This window comes from Terrapene carolina, unplaced genomic scaffold, assembly GCF_002925995.2.
Source record: "Terrapene carolina triunguis isolate 2854851 unplaced genomic scaffold, T_m_triunguis-2.0 Scaffold67, whole genome shotgun sequence".
In the NCBI taxonomy this organism is placed as follows: domain Eukaryota; kingdom Metazoa; phylum Chordata; order Testudines; family Emydidae; genus Terrapene; species Terrapene triunguis.
The window spans coordinates 48,732,791-48,748,302 of record NW_020664418.1 but is presented as its reverse complement, the minus strand read 5'-3'; the positions used below and the strand labels follow the sequence as shown (position 1 = coordinate 48,748,302).

The following is a 15,512-nucleotide window of genomic DNA, read 5'->3' as shown; positions in this document are numbered from 1 at the left end:
AAGACCACCACCCTTCCCACCAGAACATATGGGGTAATTTTGTTTTCTATTACACAGCAAAATGATTTGTGGAGGAGTTTCATTTAACTAACAATTTCATCTACAGAAATCTCAGGCATGTGTTTGTTCCAAGAATGGTTTTATGCAGATATTTCACAAGAATACATCATGTAGATTATTGTACACGTCAGAATCACATCCTGAGGAAAATAGTGCAAGGATGTGCTGTCTTAATTAACAGTACACAAATTGTAACCAGTGCCTTTCCAGCAATTCATAAAGCAGTCAGCTGTTATCTACTGCCTAGCTATTCTGCCAGCAGCATGTCACACGCACACACACTATTAATATAGAACCAGTGTTCAGTCCTCTTTCTTCCCTAGTCAACTGGGTTTCAAGAACTCTTTAGTCTTACATTAATTATACACATTATAAATGTGTACCGAGGCGCAGCAGTGTCCAAATAACTTATTTGATGTAGGTGGCACATTACAGCAAGAGACGGAGTTTTTTCCCCAACACATATACAGATTCATCTATCTGCTTATTTTAGTTGGTGTTAAAATATATCAGCCACCACTAACGTTACCACCATAATATATAGCTTCTGGTATTTGTTCTTCATGTCCTCCAGCAAGGAAGATCTTGAGGCTTTAGCTATAATGGACGTGATCCCACAAGGTGCTGGGAAGCCTTTGGCTTCAGGGGGCTTGAGGACATTTGTCATCTCATGGGATCAGACTCAAACATATGAGCTTTAAAAACTTTCTGTCAACAGTAAGTTAAAACCCTTTGAGGGTATCTAACAGCCAGGCTAGAAATTTTCATAATAAAATCTTAGCAAAACAGAAATCTAAGATTATGTGAAACTTCAGATGGTTGGTACATTTCAGATGGGCAGAGGAAGACATGCAAAGTACAAAATTACAGAACACTATTGTCTTCCTGCCTATTCTGTGGAAGGTTCTGTGGTGCTGCATTTGTTTTAAGGCCATGGGTGATTGAGTTTGGCTTTGTCATCTTTCCTGAAATGTTGAATTGCAACTGTTGGTTTTTCACACTATAGTTGAAACTACATGCGATACAAATTACAAACACATTTCTCATTTGAGGATTTTGTTTTCACACTCTGGCAGCCTGAGAAGCTTGCAAGTTAAAGATGTAATGGTGCCAAAGATTTTTCCTTTGCAAGAGACACACAACAGTCTATATTTACAGCACTATACAATCTGAGCAGCATTGTTCTGGTTGGCACTAGCCAAAAATTAGAATTACAAACTAATTTCACATTCAGTGTTTATTTATTTGTAATACAAATGGAAATGTGTGCTCAGATCTTGCCTGAAGTTCTACTCAGATTGTTTAAAAAAATACAGAACATTATTTCATTGTCTGACAATTAAAAAGCCCTATTTAAAATAATAAACAGAATTTTCAGTAGCCCGTCAAAACAAGTGACATTTTACTGCTGCAACATCTGCCAAGGAGAAGTACCTTCTCAAGTAACAGCTATTATACAATCAGTTACTTCTCATCGTAAAAGAACATTTTAGTTATAGGATGATTTAAAAAAAAAAAAAAAACAATTTTACTGTAAGTTTTCATAATGAAAGGAATAAAAATCATGAAAAAATTTAAACTGAGTCAGGGAGACTAATTCCATGCTTATTGGAAGTTCTGATCATCATCACACTTAAAAGAAGACACTTGGGCAAAGGGGATCCTTCGATGAAAGACTGCTCCATTAGGAAGACACAGCATTAGGAATTCTGGAGTGCAGTTTTAAAAACTGAGTCAAAACGTTGCATGTTAAGCACTAAAATGACAAAAAATTTAAAAGCTATTTGAAATGTGAGGGGACATGAACATGCACACACACACACCCCCTATCCATTTTCTAGGTATCCAGGCAGGATATTTATAAATGAGTGGCTTGCTGCGTAAAAAGAAATTGATAGATTTAGATTCATTTGGACAGATGTGCTAGTATAAATGAAGAACAGGATTATTTAACTATTACTATATCAGCATATTCATACAGTTGAATTTAAACCTGTATTTCCTAATAGAGCGTCCCCATACTCCTACAGCTGTTGATAACTGCTGCTTACATTTCAAAAAAAAGAATAGGAATAGTTTAAAATGTTACTGATCGCTTCAGTGTTAACTGAATGGCATAAAAAGATGGTAAGAAATGAGAGCCCTGGATTGCTCTGTATATTGAGATTTATCACCAACTACAAGATACTTTCAAATTCTTTTTTTTCCTTCCTTGTCCCAAGAAGATTTTAAATCTACAAATTTGCTGCAGAGGTAATGTGGTGGCATGGGCTTTTTAACAGAAACATCTTTTTAAGTGGCTGTTTAAAGCATTCTCAGCTGTAACTCGTGAATGCACGTGCATATTTGAAACACTATTTTGTGCTTGTTACATTTGGTGTTTGTTTTCATTTTGTTTTTCTTTTTTTTAAAGATGAGAAAATGTATTTTTAATCAAAAAAGAGCGACCACCTTTTCAGACACCAGATTGTAGTTATATCCAAGCAACGTGGCTTTTTTTCCCCCAAGATCTGTTTGAGAACAGAGGCTGAAGACTGAATGCAAAGAAAAAAACCCCCCAAAGTGGAGAAAACTAATCTATGCACATGTTTTCTATCGGCTGTGATTTAAGTCTTCTCTGAGTAGCACCACCTTGAAAGATTTGATGTGGCCTAATGAAACTCCACAAATTCTTCCAGAGTTCTGGGGATCTGCTTTTGGTAGCTTATGTTATAGATCCGTACTGCACGGGCAGCCAGGCACTTGAGGCTCAGCTTCATTTGAGTTTTAAGGAGTATTTCAGACACCCCAGTTGTACTTTTGTCAAGCGGAGTCTTCTTCTGCTTATTCGTCATGTCTGTATGAGCACCAGCCTCCACCAGACTAATGATAATCGAATGCAAAGTCAAAAAATCACTGATAGGTCTGTTGTACTGGACAATGATGTGAAGTGCGCTGTTTCCTTCGTTGTCCACAGCATTCACTTCAGCACCACAGTCTAACAGGAGCTTGGTGACAAGTGCATTTGGAAAGCTGCAGACGTCATTTGTGTGGAAGTCATCTACTGGTGTACTGGAGTTGACAGCATGATGCAGCAAACTAGACCCATCCCGAGTTCTGGGATCAAGATTAATCAAGTTATAAATCTGCTTGTTGATTCGAGACTGCTCTTCTTCACCGCACTGAGTCTTGGTTGAGATGCACACCAAATACAAGAAGGTAAAAATATTGCATTCGTAGTTGTCCATGGCTGTGTGGATGTCAGTGTCTTGGTTGCTTTTAATCCTGGACATTCCTTGTTCTATTTCCAAGACACTACACCTCAAAACACTTTCTATGTCCTTGGCTTTAACAGGCTCATTCAAGTGTATCATCTGAGAGAAGACTTGAGCAAACCTCAAGAGATCCTTATGGGTATTCCTATTACCTTTCTGCCTCAAATGCAATGCATGAAGCCATAGTTTGATACACTGTTCAAACTCCATGTTATCTGCATAAACAGCCCCACGATAAATAATAGGATGCGAAACATCTATATTGTCCGAGCCCAAAATTCGTTCACGCACTATGAGGCCTTCCATGTGAAGGGCATCTCTGTCCTGCCTAATAGATTCTAATTCCTGAGGAGTTCTGCATTCAGTTCTGTTTCCATAAGCTTCGATTTGTGGAAGAACCTCTTTCTCAATGATGTTCTCACTGTCTCTATACCTCTCCAGCATTGCTAAATATAAATAGTGATAAGTCTTCATGATATCATAATTTTCTCTGTCATTTGCAAACGATGCACCCAGAAGTTCCAAAGCTTCAATTCTACTTTTTCTGTCGCAGTCCGCATGAGCAAGAAGAAGTTCAACTACATCTGCCTTACAGCTCTCAGCAGCTACTTTTAATGGAGTCATTCCATGGCCATTCACCATCATTGCAGATTTCCATTTGACCAGCTCTCTAACAATCTCTAAATGGCCAGCTTCAGCTGCGAAGTGTAACGCTGTAGCACCACAGTGTGCCTTGGCGTTGGGATCAGCATGTTGTTCTAAGAGATATCTCACCACATCTGTGTGCCCCTTGTAAGCTGCAATCATAAGGCAAGTGTTGTCATATTTGTTGGCAATACTGATGTTAGCATTATTTTCTACCAGGTATTTCACTATGTCCAGTCTGCCATCAAAGCATGCGGCCCGCAGCGGAGTTGAATTGGTCACAGTAGTGTGGTTCACATTGGCTCCATGACTAACTAGCAGTTTGACAACTTCAAAGTGTCCGGCTCCTGCTGCACACCAGAGAGCTGTGGCTCCATCAATGACATAACTACAAATGTAAAGACAAAAAACAGGCAGTTAAACTGCTGCACTTTGTAAGAGAGCGGAGTAGTCTGCAAGAAGCAGGTTACCAATATTCCAAGTTTATATTCAACACAGGCAGATATTTTATAGCCATCCCATTTTAGCCTTGAAGATATTTATCAGCAGAGCCAAGACAAAATAAGGCAATCAGCAAGTACACAGATGTCCAGAAGAAAAAAAAGTTAGAGATTGAGATTTTCAAAGCAGTGCCAGGGAGTTAGCCACATGACTCCATTAATATTAACAGAATCGCCTACAGACATTCAGTAAAGGAAGGTGAACCTACAGATCATAGAATTACATAAGGAGAATAAAATTCAGACTTAAAAAGATAAAGTCTGATGTTTTCTCCCGTTCACTAGGCCACTGGAATGTGGAAACAAGAGCGGTTTATATCGCAGCAATATGGATGAAAACAGTATCTCAGACTTCACTGGGAAACCAAACCATTGCAAAAGGACAAACCCATCTTTCAGGAAGACTCGATTTAATCATGGATTTCTACATAAAAGTGCATTCTTGTTGGTTGTTATAACCTTAATCATATTCTTCACAACTCAGAGATAGAGGAGACCCAAACCTGGGTTTCTTTGCAGCCTGCTGCCATTATAGGTTTTCCCTTCTAGTGAGAGAATGGTATGGTAGATCTCAAACCAATGAAGGCTACAGAAGGACCTCAAGACTTCTGGAATATGCTGCTCAAACAGTTTCACTTTTGTTTCTACTGCCTGACCCTCCCTTCTCACATTTATCTCTAGACTTCTCCTTGTCCAGATCTATTCCGCCCCCAGCAATCTTCTATTCATTGAACTTTTGAAACTTTGCACTTTTAGAGAGAGGTAAGGGATTGACTCTGTGTACACAAATTTGAAGAGGGACAATAGGGTTGAGGTCTGTTATTTCTCACCTCTCCATATTATTTGTTTATTTAAAAACATTTTTGCTGTTAACAAGCATGTTATCTTTGGAGACACAAATCCACAGTTTGAGAACTGCAAAACTAAGCATCTCTGATGGTATCTTCTAGACTGAGCACTGAGTCCCATTGGGTAGATAGAAAGATTAACCTAAATGATCTATACAGAAGTCCTGGAACCACATAAGACTGGGTCCCTAATCCATGAACTATTGGAACTCTTTTACAAAACTTTTCTTAAACATTACATGAATACATTGTCTCCTACTATAGAATTAGAATTTATAATCCCTCTTCCATGATGAGATAACTTTAGGCTATAATGTATCTTAATTAAAACTATCTTTAGATAAGTTTTTTTTTCCTCAAGAAGCATTTTATCGAAAACAACATTGATTTGTATCCACCCTTGGAAGGGCTCTTATCACCACTCTGCTGTTGGATGCTCTTCTTCTCTACATCACTGTGTGTTTATGGGATGGCTGGGCCCTTTCACTTCTTCCTGGCACAGATTCAGGGCTACGTCATTTTGATGCACCGCCTGTTTAAACTTCCTCTCATGCCCCCTGCATGAGGATATTCAGACTAGGGCGTGGGGGGTGTGCTGTGCATTCACTGTTTGTGCTCCTTGTATCTCCCATCATTCTTGTGAGCCTGATTGCCACAGTTGTGCTAGGGAGTCTGTGATGGTGCCTCTAGTCTCTGCCAAGGTGCAAACTAAGGAAGACTGGCTCATAACACCCAATTGTTTACTCCCCAAATTCTTGTTTTGTGTATGTGTATTGCCTCAGGCAATAGCTCTGTCCACACTACACAAAACAAATCCATTTACAAATATGATTTAACACACAGCTAAAACTGCAGAAACATGTTTAAATAATCCACTTTAACAAGGTATCAGAGCAACCACAATGCTCTTCTGATGAGCTTTGAAACCCATAGACTCTTGGGTCAGGTAAGGTAGTTTTCTACAAACCAGGCAGTTTAGCAGCCAAGAATTTTAGCTTACTTTTGAGAAAAGTTTCTTCTGTACCTTCAGTCTGTATGCACTTAGCTTGCTGGTGTGCTGATGTAAAGTCCACAACTATCCCAGTCTAAGGGCTGGTCCACACTACCCGCCTAATTCGGCGGGTAGAGATCGATCTTCTGGGATCGATTTATCGCGTCTCATCTGGACGCGATAGATCGATCCCAGAAGCGCTCCCCCGTCGACTGCGGAACTCCTGCTCGCCGAGAGGAGGAAGCGCTGTCGACGGGGGAGCCTGCCTGCGCCGCGTGGACCCGAAGTAGGTACTTTTAGTTCGATATAGGAAACGTTGACTTCAGCTACGCTATTCTCGTAGCTGAAGTTGCGTTTCCTATATCGATCCCCCGCCCCAGTGTGGACCAGCCCTAAGTCATAAGATTACTCTGTATTCCCAACTAAGGAAGAGTAAAATGGCTGACAAGATGCAGGAACTATAGCTCCTTATACAACCTTGTCCAGAATGCTCCATAGCTCAAGACTAAACTCTTGTGGCCCCAGCAATCAGAGCTAAAGTAACGTTTAAAAAAATAATTACCATTAAGTAAAATCTGAATGTCCAAATTAGAAATAAAACTTCATTAAAATGTAGATATCAATGAGGCCATAAAAACCATCTCCCATGCCTTTAAACAGCTAGAGTAAGCAAGGTAGAGGGGAATTTGTGCTCTCACTGGAGGTTTTCAAAGCACTTTAAAAACATTTAAGCCTCACAAAATCCCTGTATGCTACGTATACAACCAAAAGGGTCCTTTTTCTGATAACTAATTACTGTACATTTGGGCTGAGAAGGGACCTATAGCATATTACAAATGCAGCTGTAGCATCTCATGCTGTGATCCTGTCACATCTCAAAAGCTAAGCACCAATCGGTAGCTGACTGTGAGATCCAGCTGCTGCAGGAAGTGATGGTGGTGATTCAATATAGGCAGTTCTCTTTCCCATGACTCTGAATTGAACTGGTACCACAGCTTTTGTCAGAGGGTGCTGAGCTGCTGGGGACAGGTCTTGCAAGAGAAGGAAAACTGATCCTTTGTGACCAGAATGATCCCATAGCACATCTTCCAAGAACAAAATTATTACCCGCAGTGTCCTGGCTAAATCCCAGCTCAGGTGATTATGTTCTCTCTCCCAAAACTCCCCATGCAGTTTCAGTTGAATAGTGTACTTTTCTCCCCTTCCAGTCCTAAACTGTTATGTGCTGTTGAGCACCTCCTTCAAAGAATACTGCATTTAGTGTTGGAGGAAGTGATGTCTCCTGTATGGTTTATATAATACAGTAGTTTGTAAAAGGTTTTGGGATAACATGTACTATACAAAAGAGTAATACCATTTTGTGGAGTAATTTAGAGAGGAATCCCTGTCTACCTTATCTAGAACCAGAGGCATTATAAATTATATCTAGAGCAGCTGAAAAGGAGGGTGGCTACATACAAACACGGCATCCATGTGGCTCACACCTTCCCTCTCTGAGGACATGTCCTAAAGCTCCATGCGACCCATGGTAGCAGTGATGTCATAGAATAATACATTCTGGTACAGCCTGAAAAAAGGCCACTTGCCCAAGCCAAAGGCGAAGCTTTCCCTGGGGAGCTGAGGTGTGGGAGTTGTGGCTAGCCCCATTAGATTCTGTATAAGGTAAGATTTTTTTTAAACAAAAACAAAAAAAAATATATGTTTTGCCCATGTCGTTGGGAACTGAGGGAGTTATGACTCCCTGAGTCGACACAACTTCCGTAGCACTGCTACTGCTCATAGCTTTCCCAGCAGAGTGCGGGTGGGGGGAACCCTAGTTCATTTCACAGCTACTATTCCGACTCTGGTAGGAAAGTGCTGTGTGTTCCCCATAATCACACAGAGAGGGTATGTCTACACTGGGAACATTACAGTGGTACAGCTGCATCACTTGCAGCGTAGATGCTTACTACAATAATGGAAAGGGTTCTTCCGTTGCTGCAGTAACTCCATCTGTCTGGGAGGCAGTAGCTAGATCGACAGAATTCTTCTGTCGACCAGTGTCTGCAATGGGCATTAGAGCAACTTAATTACAGTGCACAGGACGTGAACATTTTCCCAGGACTCAGTGATGTAGGTAAGACAATCTAACTTTGTAGCGTACACCAGCCCAGGGTCTGGTTAGCAAGATCTTTCAGCATCTGTTTCTGAGATAGCTCAATTTTCATCCTGGCTTTGCAATTCCCCTTTGAAAGAGGTAGGGGTAAGAGACAGCAGCATTGTGTACGTACCCATCGAAGCGGACCGTGCCAGTCTGATGGGTCTGCACCCGGTAATGTTCTAGCAGCAAGCGCACCACCTTGGCGTGACCGTTACGGGCTGCGATGATAAGGGGCGTGGAGCGCTGACCACCTTGCTGGCTGATGTAGCTCAGCAAGTACCTGATGTCATTCTCGGAGCGGTTGAGCAGCAGGGCAGCCAGGGTCAGCACTCTCCCTTCACTGGCCGCCTTGTACACGTAGCCGGCCAGGCCTTCCATGGCCTTCTCCTCCTCCCAACTTCTCCTCCTGCTGCCACCGCCACCTTCAGGCCTGCCAGCTGCAGCTGGTGCCAAGGCCAGGGTAGTCTCTTCCTCCTCCGTCCTGAATCGGTCCACGGCGGGGGGCACATGCGGGCAGGCCCTGACCAGAGCCCAGCTGGCCCCCTCAGGGTCAGCAACAGCGCAGGGTGACCCGCGTCTCCACCACTACCCACAGCCCCCAGGATGCCCTGTCAGGGCCACATGCTCCAGCCCCTCGGAGGGCCACGTGCCATGGCGGGTGGGCAGCCGAGGGCAGCCACCACTCTGGGGCTCAGTGCCCACTACCCTACCCCCACCCCCCCCGACAGGGCCACAGGGCTGGGGGGCAGGGAGCCCCCCCAGGAAAGCTCCCAGGGGGGGCTGGTGGGGGAGGGACCCAAGAGGGGGACCAGAGGGCGGGAACCCCCCGTTCGCTACAGGCCCCCAGAGGAGGACTGGGGGAGGCAGGGACCCAGGAAGGGCGGGGGGGGTCTTGCACGCCCCTTTGCTACGGGTGCCCGGAGGGGCCTTGGTGGGGGGCAGGGACCAAGGAGACAGCAGAGGCGCGGACACCCCTACCTCCCTACGGGTGCCCGGAGGAACCGTGCATGGGGGACAGGGACTCTGAGAGCGCGAGTTCCCAGGAGTGACAGGGTCGAGCCCCGCCCCCCCAGCTAAGGGTCCCCGCAGGGGCCGGGCAGCCGCAGCTCCCTCAGGATGTCCTGGGCCGCTCCCCTCCCCCGCCCGCGCTCCTGCTAGGCCGCTGAGATTCCGGAAGCAAAAGCGGAAGTGTCCGAGTCCCCCGTGGAATCCTTCCCGGCCCGGAAACCGCGACCCGAGCAGAACCGTTCCGGGGTTGGCGGGGCCGCGGCAGGACCTGGGGGTGGCGGACGGTGCCAGGGACTGGCCCTGCTCGGAAGGAACCGGGCTGGGTCCCCCATTCGGCCCCTTCCAGCAGCCCTGCCCCTCCCCAGGACAGGGCCATGGCCGGGCTGGGCCATGGCTGCGGGGGCTTCCCCAAAGGTGGTTCGTGGGTCTCCAGCCGCCCCAGGTCTCACCGCACTTGACAACCCTCAGCCCCTCCTGCTGGGGCACTTGCCTGGCCCCCCCACCCCTCCACACGCACCCAGGCCCGATCTGGCTGCAGCCATCGAGGACCTTTCGGTGCCCCCCCCCCCCTTGCAGGCTGCTGAGGGCAACCAGCCAAACAGGGAATCAAAATTAATTCCCCCCACACACACACACACACCCACACACAAATCTCATCTGAGTCAGGGGTCCCTTCTCCTGCCTTATAATTCCACCGGCACCATTGCCAAGCCCTCCAAAATCATGAGTCCGGGCTCCAGGAACCATGAGCTTGGCTTTAAAAGGATGATTTCCATCATCCATTTGGGGTTGTTTTTAGTTACTTTCCGTTCTGGTGCCGTTCAGGGTGCAGCTCGGGTCGCATTTTCACAAGTTTTTTGTTTTAAATGAAAACTAAGATTTCCGGGTAATCCCCTGACTCCAGGAGGTGGGGCTTTCAGAGGGACACCAACCATCGCAGAAAATGGCAACACTGCTAGCGCTAGGGTTACCATATGTTGTGCCTCCAAATGGAGGACACTCCATGGGGCCCCGGCCACGCCCCCAGCCCCGCAGGCCCAGGCTCCCGGCTCCCCGCCCGGCCCCGCGCCCAGCCCGGCACTGCGACCCCGGCCGAGCCCTCCCTCCCGATTTTCCCGGACATGCCCGGCTTTTGGGGATTTCCCCCCGGACGGGGATTTGAGCTCCCAAAAGCCGGACATGTCCGGGAAAATCCGGACGTATGGTAACCCTAGCTAGCGCCCCAGTCATCCAGAGAGTCTTCCAAAAAAACCCAGAGTAGATTAGACCTACGTTTCGAATGAAAAAGTAATTGGGGAACAACTTTGTTTTGGTGAGGGGAAAGTTTTAGGCTGCTTAATAAATCATAAAAGGGCACAAGCTTAATTTTTAATTCTTGTGCGAGTCACTTTAAGGAGCTGTTAGGGATAAGGAATGCAACAATGCCCACCAGCATTATGAGGTCCCTGCTTCTTGGTTACCATCTGTTGTGGAGTTTTCTTTCTTTTGTTGTATGCTGCTTGCCATGTGTCACTGCCTGGACCATGTGGTGCATGAAAGGGGCTTCTCGGGTGAGTGAAATGCAGAACTAAACAATCAGCATTAATAATAAAAGGAGAATTACGTTTTTGAAAAAACTGTCACCTATACTAATTTTACATATACACTAATGTTACCAATAATGAAAGCAGATAATTATTAACCTGATAGCTCCACAAAGCAAACCCTAGTAAGTAAAGGTCCAAACAAAGGAGATTGTGTGGGGTGATGTTCTATAACAAGGCTGAACAGCAAGTACAATATTCCTGAGATACAGAACCACACTGGCTATGTTTGGGTGTGGTTTATTATTAATTATCTATATTGCAGTAGTATGTAGAGGTTCCAACCAAGATGGGGGCCCAGTGTGGTGGGCACACTGGAAACACAATAGGGCCCAATCTTGCAAACTCTTATGAACATGCTTAATTTTACTACCATGAGTAGTCCCACTGAAATCAATGGGCTACACATAGTAGTAAAGTAAAGCCCATGCATGTGTGCAGGACCAGGGCAAAATGACTTGCTAAGAGGGGGAGTAACAGGTAGAACTAGCACCCAGTCCAGCATCCACTCCACTCGACCAGAATGGCTTGTGTAGGCTTGCCTTGATTCTCTTCAACAAAAGCTGTAGGCGTCCAAATACAGAAATGGAATGATAAACTGGAGCTCCTTTTGAAACAAAAAAGTGTGCCGAGCAATGGTAACAGGGCAACCAAGGCCCCAGTCCTGTAGCCAGCGAGAGCCCCATTGACTTTAATAGGGATCTGCCCACACTCAGAACTCAGTAAGGGGTCTGGGCCATAATGTGTAAGCACGCTGGGATCTTGTGGGATGACAGACACTATATAGATTTAAGTTGTTATCAAGAACAGAGACGCGATGCCTCTTGATTTGGAAAGTCCCCCTAAGCCTCCTCTCTCATTTTCCAGGTGAGGAGGGCCCATCCCTCTGGTGTCAGGCCATCACTTTCCGTCTTTGCTCTAGTTCACCTCTATTCTCCCAGCTTCTCGTCATCTGCAGTCTGGCATCTTTGACTTTGCATTCCAAAGGCAAGCTCCTCCAGACAACTTCTACCTCCTCAAACAGCCTACTCTTGCAAACTCCCTTTTAAGTAGCTTGACTATGCCACAAACACAGGTGATAGCACTATTCAGTCATACAACTTCCACTGCTGAAAGTGTCACAATGGCTTATCCTCGGTAAGTATAACTGTTTGAAAGTGTACAGGAATCAGGATGTTTTCTCCTTCCCAACCTTTCACTGATAGTTGTGTGGGAACATGTTGTGTCTCTCCCTTTCTGTGCTACATGTGTTTGTAACTATGTGTCCATTTGTGTTATCCATGTCCTATAAGGCAAGGACTAGAACTCACTCTTCCTGCTTGTTGTGTAAAAAACAGAATTTTCCAATGATCTTTATGAAATTCTGCCCAGATGAGCCTTGGATTTTCCCAGCCTCAACTTGTACCTCTGTTCAAGGGCATAATTCAACTCCCATTAGTATCAGTGGGAATTTTGTCATTGACTTCAATAGGAGTGGGACTGAGACCTAAGTGTCTATAGGTGTATTTCTGCTCTCCATCACTCCTGATCCACCATTAGCAGCTTCACTAAGATTGCATCAGTTCAACTGGGGGGAAAATGTAGCCCCATCTGTTTACTTGTTTCTCCCTTTCATCTACCGTATTCCCCGTCTCCGGAAGCTTCTAAGGGATATGTCTTGTTGTGACCAGTTATTTGTTATAACTAGCTGACACTGTAAGTAAAGTGATCTACTAATTGTACTGAGGTCTGCTACGTGCCATTGTTTTAAGGTGGATACAGTAACAGCAAAATTAATAGTTAATTTAAAATCATGCAACTAGACCCGCTGCTTTCTGTGGAAACTTCGCTACAAGCTAGTCCATCCATTATGTATGGGAGCAATGGCCTAATTCTGCCAAAGGCAATTGCCAAAATAGGTACTGAAGATACAACAGCAAAGTGACACAGTACATAGTGTTAAGTTGTTGGGTCACCAAGGATCAGCTTTAACAGGCACATAAACACATAAGCTACAATACAATAATGCTGGCTTATGTTACTGTTGTAAATTGAAACCTGTCGTCTCCACTATCTCAAGAATTCCCCTCGTTTTGGATCTCTGGACTTTTTAGAGTTATACGTCCAAGGAGAAGGAAATGCTAAGTCACAAGCATAATCAGTTCTAAAGATCCCAATTAAGAGGTGATCCTGCAAGATGCTGAGGCCTTGCTATTCATTGATTTTAATGCGTGCTGTGGGCGTTCAGCACCTGTGTTAGACAACAGAAGGGTGGCATCAGGTAATCAAAGGATACATTTCAGTGCATCAGACCACATGGGTCATTGTATAGGCATGTCCCCTAAATAACAATACTTTTATATTCCTCCAAAGGTCTCAAAGCACTTTACAAAGGAAAGTAAGTCTCATTACCCACATTTGACAGCTTCAGTTCTGAGGCAGAAGGTCCAATTCACCATTGGCCTGCTCCCTGTGTCATCGTTAACACCAGTGGAGAGTGAGTATAACACGCTACCGGTCTGATCTGGGAGCATTTTACACTGGTGTAAGTGACTCCACAAAGTGCAGGACAACAGTGAATTGGCCCAGAATGAATAAGGGCCAGATTTTTAAAACTATTTAGGTGCCTAAAGATGCAGATAGGCCCCTAATGGGGTTTTGAACAGCACCTAACTCCTCTCGTAGCCTAAGCACTTTTAAAAATGCCTCTGGATGCCTCGTTGTCTCTTTCACCACCTAGGTAGCGTTAAACATCTGGCCCTAAGTGACTTTGCCTTGGCTACAGCAGGTCAGTGGCTGAGCTAGGAATAGAATCCATCTCCCCTGACTTCTAGTCACATGCCCCCTCCACTGAACTACTCCATTGCCTTCTATGACTGATGAGAGAGTCTCCTCCCCCTTACCATAGACTGAATCACCAACAATGTGTGGGGGGAAATATGTGAAATGGGGACAGTGGAAAAAATTCAGCGTGAGGATTCGAAGACCTCGTATGTGCTCTCAGCCTTGTCCTTCTTTAATCTCTTGCATTTCCATAGAGTCTTACTCCAGAGGCTCTCAGAGTGCTTTATGTTTCACTGCTGTCTTGTGAGAGAGTGAAGTATTAATAACCTTGTTCCATATGTAACACCGGCAGATCCCGGTCATCGGTGGGTGGAATCAAACCTGAGACTTCTGGAGCTAAATGCATGAGCCTCTTCTGCATGAGCTAAAAGCCACAGGGCCCTTAGGGAAGGCAGTAGAGCAGACTCATTCATCTCTATGTGGTCTTGGTGCCACGAGAGGGGACAGAGCACCACACCCAAGAGATGTGTAGGTTACATGTAGATTATGAAAATGAAGCACACAGAACTTGCCCATGGTCACACTGAGTCTGTGTCAGGAAAAGATCCCAGATCTCCTGACTCCCAATCCGGCGACTTATTTTAATTAAGGGCTGTGTTTGAAATAATAATTAAAAATATGATAAGCTGCTCGTTTGTGAAAATCCCTATTTCTCATGCCATTTTCATAGCTGAAAATCATTTTCCATCTTTGGATCTGACATAAAAAGAGATGAGGGCATACTGCATGGACAATTAGTGGTTGGTCCAAAAGGCAATTAAAGGGTTAAAAGATTGTGTGTGGGGGAGGGGTCCTATTTTAAAAATAGCAAAGATTATCTGACTGTACTGTGAAGAGGGTATGTGAATGAAATAAGCTGCCCAGATTTGCTGCCTGGAATACGGGGACAGCGCACTGAGTGGGCAGGACATGAACTCAGAGGATTTGCAATGATTTACCTTCTGCTCCGATAAGCCGAGATCACAGCTTCTCGCCTAAAACATTATTGTGGATCCTGAGTCAGTCTGTTCCTCTAAGGCCCCAGTCCTGCCATGAGCTCCATGTGGATGTGTCTGTGTGGCGCTCATTACAGGCCCAAGGACCTAGTGAGCATGGCCAGTTACTGAGATCCCAGACCTCAAGAGGTGCTGATAATAAGAGATTACACGAAGCTAGCTGATATACACAGCAAATTCATAGCACACGTGTTGTGGTTTGCTCCTTGGAAGGCCCAGTGTTTCTCACCCCTCCCCTCCTCATGTTCCAGTCTCAGCCTCAATCTTGGTATCAGGCTCCCCCGATGTGAGGGACAGGGTTAATTCCCTCTGGAGCCTTCGCACCCCCCTTGAATCAGCTATTCGAGGCACTACTGCTGCCAGATCAGCGCGAGAATTCCTGCTGAGCTGATTTCTCAGCACTCACCCTCCCGCCTGACCTGGGGGCTTTAGCCAACGTATAAGGTAAATATCTCCATGCATGCCAACTGCTGGTAAAGCAATTACAACCACAGAAGTAACACATTGTTTATTTTCAGACAGAGTTTTTTTAAGGCCTTTGTATTTGGCTGGTGAATTGCTTTTGGAATAAGCTCCTTTACGCCACAGCATTCACTCACTCTTACAATTCCCAGTGGCCATAATCCTGATTGACTCCCACTACAGTGTGTTCTCAGTTGACTTTG

General features: G+C 45.0%; 1 protein-coding gene across 1 annotated transcript; it reads right to left on the bottom strand.

Moving 5' to 3' along the window:
- Window positions 1–136: 136 nt before the first annotated feature.
- Window positions 137–9,491, bottom strand: FEM1B (fem-1 homolog B). Its single transcript, XM_024199532.2, has 2 exons — window positions 8,569–9,491; window positions 137–4,347 (listed from the first exon to the last, which is right to left on the bottom strand). The coding sequence occupies exons 1-2, from the start codon at window positions 8,814–8,816 to the stop codon at window positions 2,712–2,714; spliced, it is 1,884 nt and encodes a 627-aa protein (XP_024055300.1). The 5' UTR covers window positions 8,817–9,491; the 3' UTR covers window positions 137–2,711.
- Window positions 9,492–15,512: the final 6,021 nt, after the last annotated feature.

Bases quoted from the DNA above. Each gene is read 5' to 3' on its own strand.
- FEM1B (XM_024199532.2), bottom strand. From the start codon at position 8,816: ATGGAAGGCCTGGCCGGCTACGTGTACAAGGCGGCCAGTGAAGGGAGA. The intron at 4,348-8,568 runs GTACGTACACAA...TTACATTTGTAG, and splicing joins GGCACGGTCCGCTTCGATGG to TTATGTCATTGATGGAGCCA.